This window comes from Tamandua tetradactyla, chromosome 9, assembly GCF_023851605.1.
Source record: "Tamandua tetradactyla isolate mTamTet1 chromosome 9, mTamTet1.pri, whole genome shotgun sequence".
In the NCBI taxonomy this organism is placed as follows: Eukaryota; Metazoa; Chordata; class Mammalia; order Pilosa; family Myrmecophagidae; genus Tamandua; species Tamandua tetradactyla.
The window spans coordinates 45,252,224-45,277,671 of record NC_135335.1 but is presented as its reverse complement, the minus strand read 5'-3'; the positions used below and the strand labels follow the sequence as shown (position 1 = coordinate 45,277,671).

Below are 25,448 nucleotides of genomic sequence, written 5' to 3'. Positions count from 1 at the left end.
ATCTTCTTCTTTATTACAGATCAGATTGGTTTGCCTACTGCCAGTGAAAAGTCTTAGAAATCTGAATAATCAATGTAATATTTAGGTCCAAGGTACATTTATAGTAGTCAATATGTGCAACTCAATGTCCAGGATATGTTCTTCACCCTGTAGCTATAATGGTTTTCAGAACAAATCTTGACGATCCAGGCTCATGATCAGTAAAGAGCAGGTGTCAAGAGAAAATAAGATAGGTTTTCAAACTTGGAAAAGATGAAAGGCTGACTGCGTGGCACTCTGAGGATTAGTTATATCAGCCTGAAAATATCTTTTCATTATTTAATCTCACACTCTATAAAATAACTTTTGGATCCTTTGCCTGCAAGATTAAAATAAAAACAAAACTGAAAAGCTGACATGAACTGAATTTTTTATTCTTGAACTAACAACACTGGTAGCTTCTGAAAAATAAAATAAAATAAATCATGAGACATTTTTCCAAAGGAGTTGACAGTACTACCAAGAAGGAGTTTAACAGTTGTGCTGGTTTGAAAACATTATGTACCCCAGAAAAGCCATGTTTTAATCCTGATTCAATCTTTTGGGGGCAGCTGATTCTTTAGAAACTTTTGATTAGATTATCTCCACAGAGATGTGACGTGTCCAATCGAAACTTTTGATTAGATTATCTCCACAGAGATGTGACATGCCCAGTTGTGGGTGTGACCTTTTGTTTAGCTGGCGATATTACTCCACCTATTCCAGGTGGGTCTTGATTAGTTTTTTGGAATCCTTTAGAAGAAGAAACATTTTAGAGTCAGAAACAACAGAAATGACAGCACTCACAGAAACTTCAGAGCTGAGCTGACAGGCAGAGAACAGAGACACGGATGTTTGGAAATGCGTGGAGCCCAGTTGACTTCGCCATGAGATGCGCCATGAGATGTTAAGCAAGTCAGAACCTGGAGAGAGCCAAAGAAAGCCAAGAGATGAAAGCCAGCCCTAGAGAAGCAAAATGAGGAATCCCCACAGGAATAGAGGCTGAAAGCAACAGAGTCCAGGAGCAAGGGACCAGCAGAAGCCAGCCATATAACTACCCAGCTGACAGAGATGTTCCTGACCCATCGGCCTTCCTTGAATTAAAGTATCTTTCCCTGGACGCCTTGGTTTGGACATTTTCATAACTTAGATCTATAAACTTGTAACTTATTAAATCCCCCTTTTTAAAAGCCATTCCAGTTCTGGTATATTGCATTACAGCAGCTTGCAAACTAACACAACAGTTTACAAATATTAGTGTTTCTCCTCACTGCTCCCATAATTCTTTCTTCATAGCATTCCTATAATTTTTATTACTTTCTCTATGTATTTATTTGCTTACTAGGTTGTAGGCTCTCCTAGGACTCCATGTCTTCATGTGTACATTCCCCCAAGGTGGTAAACACAACACAGTGCGTGTAATCGATGTGTAGACCCTTTCCTCAAATTGAAAGAACAGCATACACTTTGAATATCTGCAAAATACACTTAGCATTCATAATTCCTAAAAAATGAAATGAACCTTATTTCTTGCCTAATCTGAAATTACCTTTTTCCTATATACACCTTTCTATTTATGCCTTTGTCACTGCTGTTCCCTTCTGCCTGGAATGCCTTTTCCTAATCTTCCTAAATCCTATCCATTCTTTGAGGCCTATGGCAAATAGCATTTGGATGTCATGCTTCAAAATTATGAATTTTCTGAAAACGTTCTTTCTGCAGCAAACACTCTTCTATTAGCAAATTAATTTTAAGCACCTGAACAAAGCAACATGTACATCAAAATCAAATCCCAAAGTGAGATTTAAAATTATTTTTTTATAAAGTGGAAAAGAAGACTAAGAAAAGTAGAGGGAAGTTATTAAAATCTAGACAGACATTTACACAACACCAATATGTGACAATCTAGTGAAGAAATACACAAGAGCAATGGAAAAAAATATTATCATAGTAAAAGAGAGATTGAAGAAGGGATCTGGTTTTCACCTCTTCCCTCTTCCACTCAGAAGAAGCTGTCAAGATTTTTTACATTTTGAAAATGAAAACAATTTTAAAAATTTAAATGAAAATTATCTGAGTCATAAATACTAATATTTAGTAAGAGTTTACTTGTCCTACCATTTTATCTCGTTCAAAACTCATAACAGCATTAAGAAGTAGACATCACTATCCCTATTTTATAGGTAAGGAGATTAGGGTGGCTCTCTTTGCCTGTTTCCATAAAAGTGGCTAATAGCACTGTGGGTAAAGAATTGAAAAAAAAAAAACAAAACCTTAATATAACCTTCAGTTAGTGGTATAGCTGTTACCCTAGCTATCTGCTGCTTATAGTAAAAATGACCCCGGATGGTAAACTGCACTTGGACTGAGAGAACTATAAATATGGGCACTATGGATTTGCATTTTCCTAAGTGCCTTGAACCCTGCTTATGGCTCCGATGGGGTGTAAGGTTAATAATTCAAGATCCTCTCACACCTGATCAATGAGGATCGCTTCTCTGTACATTTGAATCATCATCTCGGGGGTGGGGGGTCAAAGCTGGCAGGTTTTGTGCCCTATCCTATAACCTTCTCAGAGGACCTAACACCAAGTGCAGTTTCTTATATCCTATGAATCTGAATGATTCATTGAATCTAAATGATGCCCTGAAGGGTGTTTCAAGTACTTTCTTATGGGAATTAAATTAATTAATATGCAAAGTTTTTTCACAGGGCCTGGCACTTACTAATAACTCAATACCTGTTAGCTAGTATTGCCCATGGTCACAAAATGGCACAACAGGAATGTGAACTAAGGCATGTTTGATCTCAAATCCTGTGTCCTTACTCATTACACCTTGGTACTAGTCTACTTGTAATCAATTTCCTATCTTCCCCTCCAAACTTGCTCTTAGAAAAGGAATTTTATTCCATGAGTACTTAGTGGGATAATGGAGGGGTATAAGATCAAAGTTCATGTGTGCTACTGAAGTTAAATTAATAACAAATCAAATAAGACTATAGATTTAGGATGTTAAATTCAAGCCCCATGGTAACCACAAATAATATAATGGAAACATTTACACAAAAGGAAATAAAAGACCCAAAATGGCTCACTACAAAAGATCAAATATATGTGAAAGTAAGCAGTAAGGAAGAACTGGGGGGGGAAAGGGTATACAGCTTACAAAAAAAACAAAACAGTACAATGGTAGAAAAATAGTCCTGCATTAGTAGCAGTTACTTTTTTTTTTAATATTTTTATTGTAAACAACAAACAAAACATACATTCTTGACACTGTTACAGTCAATGGCTCACAAATCATCACAGTTGTGTATTCATCATCATGATCATTTTTCTGAACATTTGCATCTCTTGAGCAAAAGAAAAAAAACAGAAAAAACCCATACATGCCATACCTCTTCAATCTACTCAATTTATTTTAACTTTTGTTTCCCCTATTATTTGTTTATATCTTATCCATATTTTTTACTCCTCTATTCATACTGTAGATAATAGGAGCATCAGACACAAAGTTTTCACAATCACACAGTCACACTGCAAAAGCTATATCATTACACAATCATCTTCAAGAGGCAAGGCTACTGGAACACAGCTCTACAGTTACAGGTACTTCCCTCTAGCCACTCTATCACACCTAAAACTGTCTCACGTTGCCAGGGAGGTTTGCATCCCTGAAAGTTATGTCCCACATAGAGGGGAGAGGGCAGTGAGTTTGCTTGCCTTGTCGGTTGAAAAGGAGGCCACATCTGAGCACCAAAAGAGGTTCTCTGGGGATGAGAAGCAGTTACTTTAACAGTGATCTCTACTGTAAACAATGGCCTAAAACTAGTAACACAATTATAAAAATGTTCTTTCACGAATTGTAACAAAATTACCACACTAATTTAAAGTATTAATAACAGGGCAGTATATGGGAACTAAGTATTTTATGTTTGATTTTTCTGCAAACACATAATTTCCCTAATAGCTTTTTATAATTTTAAATAAAGGAAGAACTATATAAGTGGATTAAACTGTCCAGTCAAAAGATAGAGATTGGCAGAATGGACTTTTTTTTTAAGCATAGCCCAACTATGTGCTGTTTCTGAAACTCACCTTAAATTCAGAGACACAAGGAGTTTCAAAGTGAAAGGATGGAAAAAAATATTCCATGCAAATTAGGAACCTAAAGAAAGTTGAGGTGGCTATACGAATTACAGAGAAAACGGACTTCAAGTCAAAATCTGGTACAAAGGCGATAGGAGAACACTATATAGTGATAAAATGTCAATTCAATAAAAAGACATAAAAATAAAAAATTTATATGTACCTAACAGCAGAGCCCCCAAATACATGAAGCACTACTGACAGATCTGAAGAGGGAAAAGAGACAGTTCTACATTAATAGTAGGAGACTTCAACACAGGATTTTTGTTAATAGAACATCTAGCTAGAAAATCAATAAGGAAATAGACTTGAATCATACTATAAACCAACTAAATCTAAAAAACATAGAACATTTCAACCATCAACACCACAATATATATCATCCTCTAGAATAGGGTACAAGTTCGGCCACAAAAGACGTCTCAATAAATTTAAGAAGATTAAAATGGCACAATGTATCTTCTCCAATCACAAGGGAATGAATCTAGAAATCAATAACAGAGGGAGAAAAGGAAAATTCACAATGTGTGAAAATTAAACGATAAATTATTAAACAATTAATGGGTCAAATAAATCACAAGGAAAATTAGGATTTATCTTGAGACAAATGAAAATGAAACACTGCATACGAAAACTTATGGGATGCAGGAAATGCAGTGTTGAGAAGGAAATTTACAGTTCTTCATGCCTATGCTGAAAAAGGATAGATTTCACATCATGACCTAACCTCACACCAACAGGAACTAGAAATAGAAAAAGAGGAGCACACTAAACCCAAAGCAAACAGAGGAAGAAAATAACAAAGTTTAGAGCAGCGATCAATTAAATAAAGAAGAAAAAAAATTGAGAGAGTAAATGGAAAAGTTGGTTCTTTGAAAAAAAAATCAATAATATTGACATACTTTGGCTAGACTGAGAAAGAAAAACAGAGAACGCAAATAAAATAAATAACTACACCAGAAATGAAAGGGAGTACATTACTATGTACCCCAGAGGAATAAAAAGGATCATAAGAAGATACTGTTAACAAATTGCAAGCCAACAGAGACGAAATGGAGGCATTTTTAGAAACACAAAAATTACCTAAACTAAATCAAGAATAGAAGACCTTGACAGCCCAGTAGCAGATAAAGAGATTGAATCAAATAATCAAAAACCTACCAAAAAAGAAAAGTCCAGGACTAAAAGACTTCACTGGTGATTTGTTGTTGTTTTTTGTTTGTTTGCTTGTTTTGTTTTCCACTGGTGTTGTGTTTTCCACTGGTGAATGTTTTATCAACCATTCAAAGAATGAACGCGAATCCTCCTGAAACGCTTCAGAAAAAAAAAAAAAAGTTTTAAACTCCCACGTGTTACCAAAGCTTTGCTCCTCCCTTGCGCGGTTTAGTAAATCTCCGTGCGCATCCGGCGTAAAAGGAACGGGAGGTCGGACCGAGAAGTCGCAGCCCTTTGGGAGCGGAGGGAAAGAACCACAACTCCCATGAGGCCGCGGGGCCGCGGCTCCAGCCCCTTCCGGAAAGCGCGAGAAGGTCAGACTGGTAGGCGCGGTCGCAGTGGCTAGAAGTTCGCGGAAACTGCAGACTGGGCGCGGCCTCTCGTAATGGAAGCTGCTGAGGCACCGGAGGATCCGACAGGGTCGGCAGATATCGCCCGGGGCCTGGAGAACGTGCCTGTGAACGCGTGGCCCCCGAATTCGGAGCCGGCACCTTTCCAGGTGGGAAACCAGGCTGGGCAAGCGGTAGAGCTGCGCGCAGCCCCCGGTGGGCCTCGTCTTTCACGTAGGGGCAGGGCGGGGCGGCGCTCGGAGATGCGCGCGCAGCCACCCACGTGGTCCTGCGTTTCTGAGTGAATCGTACCGCTGGCTAACTCCAAGCCTCTCCAGTCTTTTCTTAGCCCATCGTACTGCTGTTTTGCTGCCGGAATAGCTCCTAAAAGCACAGGCTTCCGTCTTTTCCTATGCATTCGCGGTGTAATCTTAACAAAGGAATTAACTTTTTTGCCAACGGAACTGGCAGTTCCCTGAAGGGCAGAAACAGGCTTCGTGAGGTCTCTTGGAGAAAGACTCCTGGAAACCGGCTTCTGGACCAGCGCTTACTGTGTGATCCAGGAGAAATCAAGTGCCTCTCTGATTATTTGTAAAATAAGGCCCGGGGCCTATTAACAGGCCTCAGCATAGTGCGTGATTAAGAATTTATCCGCAAGTGTCAGATTTAGCTGGGGTCTTCCGCTCTCACTTAGCTGCTGACTCCCTCCAAATGAATTAGCCTCCTAAGCCTTGGATTCCGCCTGTACAATTAAAATAATGTTATCTCTTCCCTGGGTTTTTTGAGAAATAAAAACTTGTAAGCTCAATAATGTTAACTACTGTTAATGACCTCAGAGCCCTTTCTCGTATAGCTTCTCACCTCTTGGCCTGAAAGGAAAGAGTGCTGGACTTGAAGATTGGAGAGCTAGGTCTGCACCTTAGCTATTTCTCGGAGTCTGAGTTTCTTATTCTAGTTTGCTAGCTGTGGTAATGCAATATACCAGGAACGAATGGCTTTTAAAAGGGGGAGTTTAATGAGTTCCTAGTGTACAGTTCTAAGGCCAAGAAAATGTCCCAATTAAACAAGTCTATAGAAATGTCCAGTCACAGGCATCCAGGGAAAGATACCTTGATTCAAGAAGGCTGATGAAGTTCACGGTTTGTCTCTCAAGTGAGAAGGCGAACATGGTCAGGGTTTCTCTCTTGGCTGGAAGGGCACATGGCGAACATGGCAGCATCTGCTAGCTTTGACTTCTGGCTTCCGGTTTCATGAGGGTCCCCAGGAGGTGTTTTCTTTCATCTCCAGAGCACTGGCTAGTGAACTCTACTTCGTGGTTCTGCAGCATTCTCTGCTCTCTTTGAATCTCTTTCATTCTCCAAAATGTTTCTTCTTTTATAGGACTCCAGAAACTTACTAAGATCCGCCCAAATGAGTGGAGAAATGTCGTCACCTAATCCGGTTTAGCAACCACTCTTGATTAAGTCACATCTCCAGGGAGGTGATCTGATTACAGTTTCAAACATACAGTATTGAATAGGGATTATTCTGCCTTTATGAAATGGGATTTAGATTAAAACATGTCTTTTCAAGGGGACATACATCCTTTCAAACCAACACACTTATAATTTTAAAACTCATATTCCTTTTCCCATCCATAACCAGTATTTATCACTATCCCTTCTTCCTAGAGTTCGTGTGAGGATCAAATGACATAATAGAGTCAATAGCAGTTCCAAAGAGTAAAGCAGGATATTATTGTTAGAAGTGGTTATTATTTCTCTAACTGCCTCCTGTAGTTTTTGATTAACAATATGATTGGCTGGGACCATGTTAAACACTGATCCTTGAAAACTTTTTAAAGACCAATCATTGCTGAACAACAGTTCAAAAATATTATTACATATTTAGCAAATTGTTGAGTACCTATCTTGTGCCAAGCGCCTTGTTAGGCTAGGCCTGGAAGATAAAATAGTGAAGACACACAACCCAGCCCTTGAGCTTGTAGGAGGAAATAGAAAGCATGGGATTGCTGTAAAAGGGGGAGAAGAGGAAGCTTTGTGCTAGGTTGTTGTCCCTTCCTTTGGCGTAAATAAAAATCAGAAAACTAAGACTTAATCCTGCAGTGTTCTAACATAATCTATATGTACAATCCTGTGTAGAGTTAGAGCTACAAAAAGAAAACAAGTTCCCTTCTTGAAGGAGTTTATAGTCTTACCGTTAAGATTAAACATGCTTGAAATATTTGAATGACAGCCTAAAAGTGCCTTCGGCAAGTTGTCTTCCAAGTGTTCATAAAGCTGAAAACCAGGATTATAAAAGGTCAGAGCACTTTCCTTGCCCCCAACCCTGCTTCGTATGTGTTATGGATTGAACCACGTCTCCCCAAAAGACATGTTTAAGTCCTATCCAAGCCCTGTGGTTGTGAACACATTTTTAAATTAGAGTTTTTGAAGATGCCATTAATTAAAATGAGAACAAACTGAGAATCAGGGAGGGCTTTAATCCAATGACTGGAGCCCTGATAAGCAAAGAACAATTGGACACATTAGGAGGAGACAGAAGGAGACACATCTCACCTGATAGAGGCAGAAATTGAGTTATGGATTGATGGCAGGATACTACCAAACACTATAGACTTTGAAGAAAGCATGGCCTGCTGACACCTTGATTTTGTACTTCTAGCAGCAAAAACTGTGAGACAACAAGTTCCTGTTGTTTTAAGTCAACCAGTCCATGATATTACCAAGCAAACTTGGTAAACTAAGACAACATGCATAGGCTCAGATAAGAATTAAGACAAAAGTAACTTTGTGCCTAGTCTGCTTTGAGGTACTGTGTAAAAGGCAAAAACACATTCAAATGTCCAGATTGGAAATGAGCATATTGTAATGCCCTCTGTTGAAAGCCAACTCAAAAATAAACTGATTCTCTTGAGCAAAGAACTGTATTTAACCACTTTTCAGGTGTTGGAAACAGCTTCAAACCTCATTTCTATGACCTAAACTGGACCTTGATGAGAATTATCTGGCACACAGTCTCCTAACAGCTGCTGGAGCAAAAACAAACTTATGGGGCTAGAGGCCAAGTACGAAGATTCCTGTAGCTGTGTTTCAGAACAGCCAAAAAAAGAAATGAAATTTTTCACAGCACTTCAGAATCAAGGCTTAGGTTTTAAGCCAAGAATATCATACAATGTTTTACTTCAGTGTCTAGGGTTTTAGTACAGAATGTGACTCAGAAAAGTCAAACTTTTAATCAAAGTTTTTCAAGAGAGTAGTAATAATAGTTAACATGTGCCTTAGTTTGCCAGAGCTGCTCTAATACAGTACCACAGACTGGTTGGCTTAAACAGCAGGAACTTATTATATCTCAGTTTTCAAGGCTAGAAGTCCAAAATCAAGGTGTTGGTAAGATCATGCTTTCTCTAAGGTCTGTGATGTTCTGGTGGTACATGACAGCAGTTCATAACTGTACCGCTACCTCCTTCACATAACCATCTCCCGCCTGTCTCCAAATTTCCTTTCCTTATAAGGACACTGGTCATGTTGGACTAAGGCCCACCTTAATTCATTTTGGCCTCATCTTAATAAGAATTTTGAAGATCGTATTTACAAATGAGTTCATTGCCACAGAACCAGGGTCAGGACTTATTTGAAATGTCTTTGTGCGAAGTATGAGTCCATCCATAACAAAATATGATCCCCTGTTTCCCTTTTTGGTTTGTTGGGTGACCATGGCTTATAAAACTTTTTCTCTCAGGTTTTCTGTCAAAAAAATTGAAATCTTCACCCACTGCTTCAAGGACTTAGTTTCTAATGCATTTTGTAGTACTCATTTTGCATTTATTCCCAAATATTGCATGATCAACTCTATACTGATATTCACTAGAAAAAAATAAAACTTATGATACTATGAGAAATGATTAAAAATCCCTTTCTTCATGTGCTCCTTGGCAGGTTGTTTTTAAATCCCTTCACCTGAGAAAGATCAAAGGAGAAGGTGGAGTTACAACAGAGAAGATAGGATTTAACAAATGAGTATGATTGCAGAATCATTATATTGGTATTTCCTTTAGTTTCCAGTGTCTTGTAACAGCTAGAAGTAAAAACCTAAAATTGTGGAATTGTACCCCATACCAAACTCTGAAATCTGTTCTACAGCTAATTGTTGAGATATGTTTTGAAATTTATTGCTTTTTGTATGTATGTTATTTTTGATGGAGGAGAAAAAAAAGAATTACAAGACAAATGATATAGTAATACAAGTCTAGGGGCTCCATGTTCCCTTAGAGTGTAAATTGTCCAATTTCATCTAAAGTTTCAACTTCTTTTAGATAAGATAACAGCCCATTGATTACCTTAATCAATTATTTACATATTAATGTAAATTATCTTATCAAACCGTTTTCTGTGAGTTGATCTTGATAGAGAAGTGTCAGACGACCCTATCCAAAACTGAGGAGTCAGTGCATTCCTTCCTACTCTACCAAAAATTTGCCTTTGAAAATTTTCCTAGGCAAGATAAGATGAAGACTTCCTCTTAGAGGGATATAAGATTTTATTTTAAAATTTTATCTAAATATAAAATATAACAAACCTTTTATCCATGTGATCTCTGAGTCAGTAATTTATTAGAGAACTTTAAGGCTAAAATACTTTGAAAATACAAGGAAATGAACCTCTAAAGGTATGATTTCAAGCACTCACAGATTAGAAAGAGAAATATTTGGGCAGGGGCAGGGTATTCTACGTGCCTATTCAAGTGCCATCATTCAACTATATGCCTTATAAAATTGGTTCTTGGGATGGAATAAAGATCATATGAGAACAACTGAGACTTGAAGGAGGTTTGGGATTCATTTTCAGCCAATTTGGGAAAAGGAAGGTGGAGCCATCATATCAAACCATCTACTGCACAAGTTTGTCAAAATTCAGGAATTTATCATTGTAGGAATTTATTCATTCAGCAAACATTGCGTGGCACCTACTATATGCCAGAAACTGCGTCTGGTACTAAGGAAACAGAAGTCCTATTAGTTTTGGAGCTTACAATATAATGGAAGAGATAGAGAATAAGCAAGTAAAGAAATAAAATGTATCATTTCAAAAAGTAAAAAATAAATCCCGCCATCTGAATATAATTATGGATGGGAAGGCAGTATTTGTTGATGAATGTCAAGATCAGCTGTTTGCATTTCCCCCTCAAGTTGGATAAATAATGGAGGATAGCATTTGGTTTCCCAGACACAATTTTGGTGTGAGTATATTTCAACCTGAGAAGACTAATGCTAGAACCTATTTTCTTCATCGCCTTCCTATATACTTCTGCATAATTTTATTAAATATTTATATGCCAGTTGCTGGAATACACTTTTTACATGCATTCCCTCATTTTTTCCTTCACAGCAACCAGTGAGTTAGATAAGGAAATATTTAATGATATTAAATAACTTTCCATAAATATGATTTTTTAAAAATATAACATCTAGAAATAATACCTAGAAGAATTGAAGGAAGGTAGTATTTTTAAAAGTGCAAAATACTTGGCACTGAATATGGTGTTATTTCATTTAAATTTCATGATAAGTATCCCAAGTATAGGGTTTTTTCCCTTATTTTATACTTAAAACCCAAAGCTTAGCACTGTATGTTTCTCCTTTAGGATATTCCGTGTTCTGCATAAGAAGATGTCCACTGCTTGCCCAGTGTTCCAGGGCACAGTGACATACCTTTCCTATTTGGCTTCCTGCAGCAGCCTCACCTTCCACTTGAAGACCTTATTGCTTGTTGTCCATTTACATCTTTCTCTGGTGTCATTCTTTCTCAGCTTCCACCCTGGGTTTATCAGTTGGAACTCAATACTTAGATTTCAAGAAATATAAACACAAAAACACAAACTGGCTCAAGCAAAAAGGGAAGAAATTGCCTTAAATAACAGAAAAGTCCAGGAATGGTATCTATAGGCATGTCTAGAGGACTCAAACAATGTCAGGTATTTCTTTCCATCACTCACCCCACCCCCATCTCATTCCTGCTCCCCTTTGCTGTTGTCTGCGCACTTAGTAGGCCTTATCTGGATGGTAGCACCGGGGAATGCCACGTATACACACTACTGGTTTAACTGTCCCAGTGACAAGAGAATTCTTCCCTGGCTGTTTCAGCAGAAGCTCCAGAACTGAATTTCCCTGGCCTGGCTTAAGTCGTGTGTCATCCCTGAACCAAATACTGTGGACAGGCATGTATGATGTTCTGATTAGCCAGGTCTAGGTCCCTGCCAACCTGGACTCCCATCTAAATCACTGAGACTGAAAGTGAGAAGGGTTCTTCTGGGAAGAATCAGGGTAATTTATCAAAAGAAACAGGAGTGGATCTGAGTAGGTGCAAATAAATGTCCACTGTGGTCATTATCTCCCACACTTCATCTTTCCTTGGCTTTAACCAGGCACAAACAACGGTCAGGATAACACTGGTTTGGATCAGCCTGGTCTCTGGCTTTGTACCAGGAAGTACGGTACAGACTATGGAAAAGAGTGGTATGAATTGGGAGCATTTAACTTCAGGTCATTTGACTCCGAATTTCTGACTCGCTTTCTGTTATCTTTGAGATACTCAAAGTGTAACAGTTTGCATGACCCATAAATAAATACTTGCATAGAATGTCCAGTCAGTGTCATAACACTGTTTCTGAAAACAAAAGATAATTTTCCAATAGGTTATTGAAAAGATGGACAATTACTTAATCATATGTTAAATTAAACGAAGGTTTCCAAAAGATTATTTAAGTCTTTTCTAAACCAGGCAGAATACCTTTCTAGAATAGTATTTTTACTGACCCTTTTATGGAGGAGAAAATGGAGGCTAAATTTGCAATGATTATTTGTAACGGGGTCAGTGATTGCAGCCATCAGGGAAAAAATATTTTCTTTAAACAGGAAATTTATCCAGAAGTCTCTAGTATCTTTTGGAAGATGTCTGCAGGTCATTTGAAATTAGCTGCCATTTGAAATCGAAGTCCCTAAAAGGACATAGATGGTATCAAGCCTAAGTTGCAGAATTTAAAAAACATGTCACTAAATTCTTTTAAATGTATCAGTAAAAATAAGTAGATAAAAGTGTTTTTCCATACCTATCTATATGCAAATCAATTCAACAAGGAAATAACGTGCTCTCCTGGTTCGAACACTACAGTAAGTCAGACCTGGCTTCAAAGGAGTTATCTATGTAAAAAAAAAGTCACCGTAGAGTTTAGTGATTTATAGAATACCTAAAAAATATGTTAGCTTTTAAGAACAAATCAACCTCATGAAAAGTTGAACAAAGGCATAGTTAAATCTTCATTTTACAAGGACCTCTTAAAATGTTTTGGTGAAAAAAAAATGTTTCGGTGACCTTTTACTTTTCAATTTTGAATCATTTAAAAGCTGGAAATAGATCCTATATATGACAGCAGCCTATGAATTTGACTGATAGGGCTTTTAAACCATTGTTTATCCCTTTAGGACACCTCTGCTAAGCTAAAGTTGTAAGAAAAGGCACATGGAATCTATTTCCACTTTCCACCTCCAAATCACTTTTGAAGCAGAGTGTTGCCTTCCCCCACAGGTACTCCCACTCATTAAGATCCTCATCTTTCACACGAGGATGTCAATCCCTCCCCCCAGCTCAGCTCTTTTAAAGTATAGGACTTTTTAACTTCATCATTCCCCACAGGCCTCAAAAGGGACTATAACTACGTGCTGCTTGTGCTGGTTTGAAAGGATTACGTGCCCTAGAAAAGCCATGTTTTAATCCTAATCCGTCCTGTGGCGCCAGCTGCTGCTTTTAATCCCTGTTCAGCACTGTGGTTGAAAACTTGATTAGGTCATCTCCACAGCGATGTGACACATCCAATTGTGGTATTAATCTTTGATTAGAGGGAGATGTGACTCCACCCATTCCAAGTGGGTCTTGATTAGTTTACTGGAATCCTTTAAAAGGAAACATTTTGGTAGAAGCTTCAGAGCCACAGATGCCACACAGCCAGAGACCTTTGGAGATGAAGAAGGAATATGCCCCCAGGGGAGCTTCATAAAACAAGAAGCCTGGAGAGAAAGCTAGCAGGTGTCACCAGGTTCACCATGTGTCTTTCCAGTTGAGAGAGAAACCCTAAACGGCATCAGCCTTCTTGAACCAAGGTGCTTTTTCCTGGATGCCTTAGATTGGACATTTCTATAGCCTTGTTTTAATGGATGTTTTCATGGCCTTAGAACTGTAAACTTATAACTTAATAAATCCCCCTTTTTAAAAGCCGTTCTGTTTCTGGTACATCGCGTTCTGGCAGCTTGCAAACTAGAACACTGCTCAATAAGTTTCTAAAGCTTGGCTGGGAGAAATAATATTAATGGAAGATTGACTGAAAGGTAAGTTGTTCAAACATTCCTCTAGATACTCTAAAATCTGTACCTGAATTAAAGGCCATGCATCTGGTCTCTTGCAGGCCTGCTCTTATCAAATTGTGCTGCGGCAGCATGCTAATGTCCTTTTTTGAGGATAGAGTGAAAAACAGCCCATGGCACTGCTTGCTGAGAAAGAATGGTTCAGAAGGACATATAGGTGAAATTTCTCTCTGGTCTCCATATTGGAAAGAGTCAATGCTTCTCCTGAACAATGTGGTTGTTCTTAGGGATAGTGCAAAACATACATCTAATCATATTTCCCTCTTTGAAGTGCTGTTTTCACGCTGAACCTAACACCCAATCTACTTCCACTACACACTTGTGTTCCTAAGCTCACTGGACTGACTTGCTCTTTCTTTCCCTTTACCTCACTTTTCTTACCTGCTGTTCATTTATCTTGCCTCTTTGTAAGCTACGTTGAATCCTTTTTAGAACAAGGCAGGTATAATTAAATGAATTAGGTTCCAGATGGGCAAGAATTAATATGTACATGAAGAAATAAACTAGGCTCTGAGAGCTATGTTAATCTTAAGAGTTTGAAGATGTGCTTCATTATACCAGTGAAGAAATAACCAAAATGCAGGCATCACATACAGATTAACCATTTTAGACTTAAGACTTTCTTCTTTACCCATAACATTTTATAAATAAAAATAAAAATAACATTTTATAAATGTTATATTGGCAACTATGGATACATTTAAAAAGCTGAGGAAATCATTTTATATTATCCCTTTAATAAGAACAGAACTTTTTTTTGCATAAGAAACAACAGTAAATCTATTAACCAATACCATTCTTGGAATTTGTTTGCAATCTTTTGGCCAAAAGCTTCATTTTAACATTATGAAGACTCAAGTGGAACTAGTAAGTAATACTATCTTTTTTATTATTATTTTTTACTTTTTTATTGTATAATATAACAAATATAACAAAGCAAAGAAAGAAAAAAAACAATAGTTTTCAAAGCACTCTTCAACAAATAGTTATAGGACAGATCCCAGAGTTGTTCATGGGCTACCATACCATCATCTCAGTTTTTTCCTTCTAGCTGCTGTATAATATAGGAGGCAAGAAGAAATAAATATTTTTTTATCATCACAGTTGACTTTTTTTGTGAAAAATAACATTACAAAAAAACAATAAATTTCAAATCATAGTACAACAATTAGTTGAAGTAATACTGTCTTTTAAAAACAGGGAATGTTTAACAATTTAGATGATGTTCAAATAAAAAATAGTTCTTTAAAAAACAATGGAAGCCCAACTCTGCAAGTGAAATCATTGTCCTCCCTACATGGGACATGACATCCGGGGTGAAAGTCTCCCTGGCAATGTGGGAGATGACTCCCAGGGATGAATCCAGACCTGGCACCGTGGGATCAACAATTACATCCTGACCAAAATGGGGAAAAGAAGTGTAATTAATAAAGTATAAGTGGTAGAGTTCAAACAGTCAAGAGGTTACTCTGGAGGTTGCTCTTATGCAAGGTTCAATTAAACCTTGCTATCTATCATAACCTAACAACCCCCAACCAGGACCATTCCAGCCAATCCTAAAGAACACCTACGGCAATATACAAGATTCCACAAGGGTTCCATGCACTAGAGTAACTTTCCAGAAACCTACAACTTCCAGATGGGTTCCTGATCCAGGTAAGTCCTGAAACCTAGCCCAGCCTCTCCAGAGCATCAGATAGTTCCATCTCCCTACCCCATATTAGTGACAGACCCTTCCAATATCAAAAATTTAGAATTGCCATAGCCCAAACAGCCTGAAAGAGAGGTATGGAAAGATAAAAGTTGATGGTGGGATTATACATAGAAGATAGGACTTAACAAATGAATATGAATGCTGAATCATTAAATTGATATTTCTTTTAGCCTCCAATATTTTAGAGCCACTAAAAGTAAGAACCTAAAATTGTAAGATTGTAACCCATGTCAAAGTTTGAAATATGTTCTACAACTAATTGTGGTACTGGGCTTTGGAATTTGTAGATTATATATATATGTTATTGTTCACAAAAAAGAAGGAAAAAAAGTCGATTGGGATGATAAAGTATTTAAGCCCTCAAGCCTCCTATATTCTGGAGCAGTTAGAAGGAGAAATATGAGGGGATCATGTGGTAGCCCATGACAAACTCTGGAATCTGTCCTGTTTTTGAAGAGTGCTTTGAAAACTATTGCTTTTTTATGTCTTTGCTTTGTATGTATGTTATACTGTACAGTAAAAAAAAAGCTTATAAACAAAATGGGAAACTCGCTCCCAGAAAGCCATCCTTCATTGGTTTATGTAACATGTATGCCTTTCTTATATCCCAAAAAGGATCTGAGGTTACCTGTTTCAAAATATGCAATATTCATATCTTTATTATCAGATATAGGTAAACAAGATTAAAATCCAAGAATAAAACACTTAATTGCAATCAAACATCATATTCAACTCTAGTGTTTCTTATATTCAAAGCCAAGACGGAAACATAATGGGTTAAAAGTTTTCAATTTCTGATAAGAAAGACAAAGAAAAATTTTCCTGCTATTGTTCCTATACATAAAATAAGACCACAGAATTTTACATCTAAAAATTAATCTTGGTTTTTAAATTGTGGAGATAGCTTTTCAGATATTATTTCAGGCATATATTGTGTTTTTATGGTTTTATTATTTTTAAAAATAAACATTGGAATTAGGGATTATTTTAGCCAAAAGCTGCTTGAAATAAGCAATGCTGTGCGGATAACCCGTGTTTCTATTCTCTGTAGTATACACCTGATCATATCATTGGACCTGGAGCAGACATGGATCCCACTCAAATAACCTTTCCTGGATGTACTTGTCTCAAAATTCCCTGTCTGCCTGGTACTTGTACCTGTCTCCGTCATGAAGAGAACTATGATGATAATTCATGTCTCAGAGATATAGGATTGGGAGTCAAATATACCCAGCCAGTTTTTGAATGTAATATCATGTGCCAATGCAGTGACCAGTGCAAAAACAGAGTGGTCCAGGAGGGTCTCCAATTCCACCTCCAAGTGTTTAAGACAGATAAAAAAGGCTGGGGACTTCGTACCTTGGAATTTATACCAAGAGGAAGGTTTGTCTGTGAATATGCTGGTGAGATTTTAGGATTCTCTGAAGTGCAGAGAAGAATTCAACTACAAACAATACATGACTCAAATTATATTATAGTCATCAGGGAACATGTGTATAATGGACAGGTAATGGAAACATTTGTTGATCCTACTTATAGAGGAAATATTGGAAGATTCCTTAATCATTCTTGTGAACCAAACCTATTGATGATTCCTGTCCGAATTGATTCCATGGTACCTAAGTTGGCACTTTTTGCAGCGAGAGACATTTTTCCCGAAGAAGAACTCTCTTATGACTATTCAGGAAGATTTCTTAATCTAATGGACAATGAAGACAGAGAAAGACTAGATAAAAGGAAACTAAGAAAACCTTGTTACTGTGGTGCCAAATCGTGCACTGCTTTTCTGCCTTATGACAGTTCACTGTACTGTCCCTCAGAAAAGCCAAATAGCAGTTAGGAGAAATATGCCTGGCCTTTCTCAGTGGGAAACATGAGAAGGAACCAAGTGTGTGAGGCTTAGCCCCTCCCAGGTTCCCCATCTTGCAAGTAACTTATCCTATAGGTAAGTTTTTTCTCTGGTAAGCAGCTTGCCCCTCCATATAGGAGAGGCCGGTCGTTGTCTAGCTCTACCTCTGCCAGCTGCTGCATAAGCTTAACTCACGAATATGGCCGATACTACAAGCTGTCCATCAATATACTTTCTTTACTTTTATAGTAGAATTCTTAGTTTTCAGCTAAATAAATGCCAGAATACTTGCTTTCCTACTTAGACGTGGCTAAGTAAGTATGTTCTAGCTAATGAGATTAAGCAAAAATGGTGTGTCCTTAAATGATGACATTCTGCCCATTTCTTCCTCTCTTTTCCTTTTGACTGGAATGTATACATGATGGCTGGAGTTAGAGCAGCCATCCTAGACCCCAAGATGATTCTGGGAAAGGAAGCCATGAGTAGCATATCACGATAGAAAGGGGATTTAGTGCCCAGTACTGTGGAATACTCTTACCAGTCATGAACTGTCACCTCTGGGCTTTGAGGTATGAAATAATCTCTCCCTTATTTAAAATCACTGTTATTTTTAGTTTTCTAGCACTCACTGAATCTAATCATAATGATAGAAGACAAACCCTTGTGGTTGTATACCTAAGCCTTCTAATTAATTTTATCAGTAATAAAGCTTATATTTTTATTTCTATCTGTCCTACATCTTACTTCACATTTGTTTCTAAACTTAGAACAAATGAAGAAGGCATGATTAATTATTACCTGCTAAAACCCTAGTAATAACCACCAATGGTGAAAACTATAACCATGAAAATTATTATCATGTATAGAACCGAAAGTCATAAAGGAAACACACTGTAAAATGTTCACTACATCCTTGGCTGCACTCCAAAGCTAGTGCAATTATCCTTCAAAACTTCAAGCAGCCTCACATCGTCATATACTAATAATGTGAAATGACCCTACCAAGACCCCAGAAGGAGATAGGAGTTTTATAAGCCCCATTTCAACTTCTGGAGCCCTAAACATCTTTAGCTTGCTTCCATAAGGCAAGAATATTATAAAAGCCACTTTATTATAAAAATTTTTTGATATGTTTAAAGTTAAAATAATTATTTGGGCAGCTATAGTATTGTCTAATTAATTTCTCTAGTATACTGTTTCAGTTTCCTTTTTGCTGAAGCAAATGCCATGCAATGGGGTGGCTTAAATAATGGAAATTTATTGGCTTAGTTTGAGACTAGGAGAAATCCAAAACTGAGGCATTAGTAAGTGATGCTTTCATCCTGAAGATTGGTGATCTGGGGTTGGCTGCTGGTGATCCTTGGTCCTTCGCTTTTCTTTTACATGGCAGTGTACATGACAGCATCTTTAGGAATTCAAATGGCAGTCTCTCTTAGCTTCTTTCTTTTCTGGGTTTTTGTTGACTTTTGACTTTTTGCTTCCCATGGCTTTCTCTCTATATGTCTGAATTTTATTCTTGTGAAAAGAACAAAAGAAGAACTTATAAAGAACTCCAATAATAGAATTAAGACCCATCTTGACTGAGATGGGCTACACCTTAACTGAAATAACCTCATCAAAAGGTTATATTTACAAAAGGTTCACACCAACAGGATTGGATTAAGTTTAAGAACGTGTTTTTCTGCTATATGTAGCTCCAAACTACCATATACACTTAAAATTCTACCACTAGGATTTCAAAGAATTACAGCCCTCCATTTTAAAAGTTACAAGTTATAAAGATCCATATTATGTATAACAGTCTACTCCCGTATGATACTGTAACTATGTTAATTTTATAATTTATATGGATAAAATGTAAATATGAATATTATAGCTCAATAAAGCTGTTTAAAAAATATGTGTTAGGATTTACATATTCACATAACATTATCAGGAATGGCTTCACCTGAACAGAAGATACTAGAATGCTCATGAAATGCCACAAACTACGAATGTGTAATTTTTAAACTTATTACAAAGCTGCAGTAATCAAACAGCATGGTACTGCTGTACTGAGAACTAGCTACAGTTCCCTGAGTGGGGGAGGAGAGAGGCACAAAGCATGGCCACAAGGAGGGCCATTTATAGCTATCTAAATTCCTACTCAGATGATGAAAATGTCCTAATACTTAGAGAATAGTATTATTCTATACACGTGTATTCTATACATATATTAAAAACCATGGAATAGTATACTTTGAAAGGGGGCATTTTATGTATGTGAACTTTACCTCAGTGATGCTGTTTTTAAAAAAACAAACAGTATGGCATCGCCAAAGAACAGATGGACGAACCAATGGAATCAAATTGAGAACTCAAATAAACCTTCACATCTAAGACCAATTGACTGGTTTGTGATAAGAGTGCCAAGTCCACTCAATGGGGAAAGTATACTGTCTTTAAAAATGGTGCCAGGAAAACTGGATCTCATAGACAAAAGAATAAAGCTGAACCCTATACTTCATACCATGTACAAAAATTAACTCAAAAATGGATCAAAGTCCTAAATAAAAGAACCAGATAGAACTCCTAGAAGAAAACAATGGAAGCATCGTTAGGACCTTCTGTAAAGCAGTGGTTTCTTAGGCTTTATACCAAAAGCATGAGCAATAAAATAAAAAAAATAGATAAGTGGGACTTGATCAAAATGTAAAACTTTGTCCACCAAAGGACTTTATGAAAGTAAAACAATCTACAGAATGGGAGAAAATATTTGGAAACTTCATGTCTATAATGGTTTAATTTCTAAAATATATAAATAAATCCTATAGCTCAACAACAAAAAGACAAATCACACAATTAGAAAATGAGCAAAAGACTTAAATGGATATTTCCCCAAAGATGTACAAATCACCAAAAATCACATGAATAGATGCTCAACATCATTAGCCATTAAAAAATACAAATAAAAACCACAATAAGTCCCTTCCCTTCCCACCTTTCCTTTCCCTTGCTCCCCAGACTCAGTCCTTGGACTTTTCTGCCTACATTAGCTTCCTCCATCAGTGCCGTTCAATGGAAAAATAATGCAAGCTACATTTGTAATTTTAAATTTTCTAGTAGCCATAGTAAAAAAGAAGAAACAGGTGAAACTGATTTTAAGAATCTTTTATTTAGTCCAATATATCCAAAATACCATCTTTCCAAATATAGCCAATATAGAAGATTTTTAATGAGCTACTTTACATTCTTTTTTTCACACTAAGTCTTTGACTAGGTATTGAATACATAGTGCACATCTCAATTCAGATTAGCCACACTGCAAAGTGCTCAAAAGCCACCTGTGACTCATGGCTTCCTTACCAGACATCACGGTCCTGGCTGATCTCTTTAAGCTCGTGATTTTAAACATCCTCTGTGTAGTGATTACTCCAAGCCTATCTCTTTCCTGAACTCCAGAATACCAGGCATGAAGCTGCTGAACAGTTTGTTAGGTGTTAACTCGCAGCTCATACTTGTAGTTTGTTGAAAATAAAACTCCAAATTCCCACTCCTCTTCAACCCTCTCCCACCCTTTTGGCATCATCTCTAATTTCTCCTCCTCTCACATCCCACATCCAATCATCAGCAAATCCTCTTGGTTCTACCTTCATAATGGATCCATGACTAGAGACTTGCTTGCTCTTCCCTACCACTGAAATGCTAGGCTCCTCAGATTCCCCCACCTTTTTCTCCCTTATTTCCTTGAGGCCTCTGCTCTAGTGTCAACTGATCAGAGAAGCTTCCCTGTCCTCCCTGTATCACATAGCACCCCCATCCTCTGCTTTATTTGTCCCTTTAATACTTGGCATGTGCATCCATTTGTTTGTTTGCATTGTCTGTCTCCCCCCCCCTCACCATGAGAGAACAGCGGGGTGGTGGCCACAGAAGATGCCTGCCCACATCACCCTCCAAGAGGCCCTACTGCAGGAGCCCAGCTGACTGGCTGCCCCCCTAAGGGGCTGCGGGCCCACTTCCCTCAAGCTGCCTCACCCATGACTGAACCTAGGCCATGCATGCCTAACACGGGAAGCATCACTTTGGCCAACATCTCCCTAGCGGCATGGGCAAGGCTCTCAGAAGTGTGCTGGGGTCTGAGGCTCATCCCACCCAATCCTTCCCTCTCTCCTTTCTCAGGGATCAGAATGGACTGGAAACCGGAAGGTCCTTCCTACGTACTACTGTTCCCTTCCTCCTCACCCTTCACAGGCATCCCTCCAGTAGATCGCTTACATATCTAACCCAGCCTGGCATCTGTGCCAAGCACATTTTAGGAATTCAATAAAGATTTTGTGAACAAGTAAATCTCTAGGAAGAGCAGGGCATGGGGAAAAAAAAAAGAACCTCAAGTTACGAGGATGGGAGTGTGCTCCCCTCCTCTGTCATGTATTTATTGTGACCTTGGGGAAGTTTCCTGAGATCTCTTTGAGTTGTAGCTTCATCCTTCATAAAATGACAACGATACCACCTCTCTCAAAGAGTTGTCAAGGGGAGTGGATTGAGTAGATGAAATTGTTTACTAAGGCCCCAGCATGATGCCTGACGTGTAAGGAACCATTTAATAAATATTAGTGCATCCCCTCTACCACCACCCTCTGACTTTCTGCAGGTACTACTATGAACACTTCACCCTCTCCTTCACCAAGATTTCTGACTTGTTAACTAAATAAAGCATCAAATAATCCTATATACCCACTAGTGAATCCTTTGTTAAATGTGCAATTATAGTGCCTGACTAAAGAATTAAGCTGTTTTCATTCCTGACTTCCCCATGATGGGCTTAGAGTTAATTTTATTTCATTTTAGAGAAATTTCAGTGAATGATATATTTTTTTTTAGAGAATGATATTTTAACATTCTCAAACTTAAGCTTTTTCCATTGAAGCATCAAGTTATACATGCGTTTTAAAAAACAAAAATAAACCAACATAAAAACTTTATTTAGTTAACAAGTCAGAAATCTTGGTGAAGGAGAGGGTGAAGTGTTCATAGTAGTACCTGCAGAAAGTCAGAGGGTGAGAAAGTCAGAGGATGGTGGTAGAGGGGATGCACTAATATTTATTGAATGGTTCCTTACACGTCAGGCATCGTGCTGGGGCCTTAGTAAACAATTTCATCTACTCGATCTACTCCCCTTGACAACTCTTTGAGAGAGGTGGTATCATTGTCATTTCAATGCCACCTTCTTATAGCTAATTTTTTATAGTGTTTATAAAATTTTTAATTAGTAACATTCTAAATCTGTTATGGAGTTTTTCAAGAAAATACTAACTTTGGGTGGATTCCAATTTGGTAGTTTTTAAAAATGACTCAAACACAGTGTATGTTTGTGTTTACATACACATTTTTAAAAAAATCTCCAAGTTAAAAAAAAAATCCATGGTTTTGAATATCTGGGGGTTAGGGGTATGTTGGAGTTTCTTTATATGGGGTTTCTATTATTTTTGTAACTGTACTGTAAGTTTGAAAATATTTTAAAGTAAAAGGTTAGAAACAAACAAGCAAACAAATATATCATTTCATACCCACTAGAATAGCTACTATTTTAAAAATAAAAAGTAAGTGTTGGAGAGGATGTGGAGAAATAGGAATATTCATTCACTGTTGGTGAAGATGTAAAATGGTACAGTCACTGTGGAAGACAGTTTGGTGGCTCCTCAGAAAGTCGAAAATAGAATGACTATATGATCTGGCAATCCGATTTCTAGGTATATAAGCCAAAGAATTGAAAGCAGGGACATTTGCTCACTAATGTTTATAGCAGCATTATTCACGGGTGTCAAAAGATGCAAGCAATCCAAATGCCTATCAACAGATGAATGTATAAACAATATGGTGCATATATATATATATATATATATTATATATATATTATATACATATAGATTATATATACACAATGGAATATTATTCAACCATAAAAAGGAATGAAATTCTCATACATGCGGCAACATGAAGATATGTTCAGTAACTAAGCCAAACACAGGGACAATCTCACTGATATGAAATAATTAGAATAAACAAGTTATTAGACTCAGAAACTAGAATACAGGTAGGGAAAAAAAGTTAATACTTAATTGGAATGGTACAGAATTTCTGTTTGGAGTGATGGAAAGGTTTTGGTAATGGATAGTGGTGATGGTAGTTCAACACTGTGAATGTAAGTAACATCACTGAATTATATATACGTTACTAGCATAAATTTTTGTTTTAAATCCATAGGACTGTACAACACAAACAGTGAACCCTAACATAAACTATGGATACAGTTAATAGTATAATTATAATATTATTTCATTAATTGCACCAAGGTACCACACTAATAGAAAAAGGCAATAATAGAGAAAATTGTGGGGGAGAGGTATAGTATATGGGAACTCTGGGAACTTGGTATTTTCTGCATGATTTTTCTATAAATCTACAACTTCTCATAATTTTTTTTCAAAAAAGATGGCATATATCTTCATGGAATGCAACATTCACAAAAGTTGGCTTTAAAGTAAATTAACACTGACTTTGTTAGGAATGTGGAAATGTGTTCCTTTGAAAAAGTTTTGGAGAGTAATAAAGATTACATTTAGAAAGGAAAGCTTTTCAAATCTTCTAAAGAAAATTATTTTTTTAAATTTTAAATTACATTAGTGACTGATGGATTTGGTTCTCAGCTAAATGAAATTTTGCTGTAGTTGAAATGAATGATGTAAAAATTATTTCTCTCTATCTCTTGTTCTCAATATTAGGCCTCTGAAGCATAAGGCGGAAATGGTTCAGGAGATTAATAAGAGAAGAGAGGATGTTTATGTTAAATTCAGAAAGGTCTCGTTTGAAAAGAAAAAAAAACCTCCTCAAATTATTTTCATTCCCCAGAGTGTTCAAAAAAGTTTACTTTGTGTAGCATATGCCTGATTACAGCTCTGCTAACTCTCCAGTGGTTAACACTTAATGTTATTAAACCTTTCTGAGTCTCCGTGTCTTTTTCTAGAAATAGCATTTTTGGGAAGATCAAATGAGTTAACACATGTAAATGGTTTAGAACAATGCCTGACACACATCTCCCACTAAGATAATCCAATCAGTTGAAGACTTTTAAGGGTGAAGAGAGACTTGCACTGATTCTTCAGCTAACAAGCGCCTCTTGCGGAGTTTGTCCAGTCGGTTCATCAATGCTGCCAGCTTCAGAGCCTGCCCAATGGATTTTGGACTCTTCTGTTCTCACCGCTATGTGAGACACCTTTATAGATCTCATATTTACAGATTAAAATAAAAAAAAAAAAAAAGAGAACAATACCTGAGCACATTGTAACTATTCAATAAATGTTAGGTGTTATCAATTTCCAAAACTGTTTTAGAATGTGGCCTAAAGTTCTCCCTCTGTAGAAAGTAGTTCCTACTCAGGTATAATCAGCACGTAATATCTTTTACTGGCAGTCTTCAGGGGGAGAGGGGTTTCACAAAGAGGTAGTCTGAACAAGAGAACTTCGTGACCTAAACTTTGTATTTTAAGAGTAACTAGGATCATTCCCAGAGCCCGCCCATGCCACAAAAAAGAAAAAAAAAGTACCTAGGATCAGACACACACGTGTGCGCGCGCGCACACACACACACACAGGATTATTTTGCCCTATGACTGTGATTAATCCCAAGAATCAAGGTTGGTTTAAAATATGAAATCACTAAATGTCATACACCATGTTAATATCATAAAGCATAAAAATCACATGACCATCTCAGTAGAT

The 25,448-nt window shown here is 37.3% G+C and overlaps 1 protein-coding gene across 1 annotated transcript; it reads left to right on the top strand.

The window, feature by feature from the left end:
- Positions 1-5,578: 5,578 nt before the first annotated feature.
- Positions 5,579-22,210, top strand: LOC143647062 (histone-lysine N-methyltransferase SETMAR). Its single transcript, XM_077116693.1, is given in 2 exon segments — positions 5,579-5,882; positions 16,894-22,210. Coding segments are annotated over 2 exon segments (1,161 nt in total). The 5' UTR covers positions 5,579-5,768; the 3' UTR covers positions 17,941-22,210.
- Positions 22,211-25,448: the final 3,238 nt, after the last annotated feature.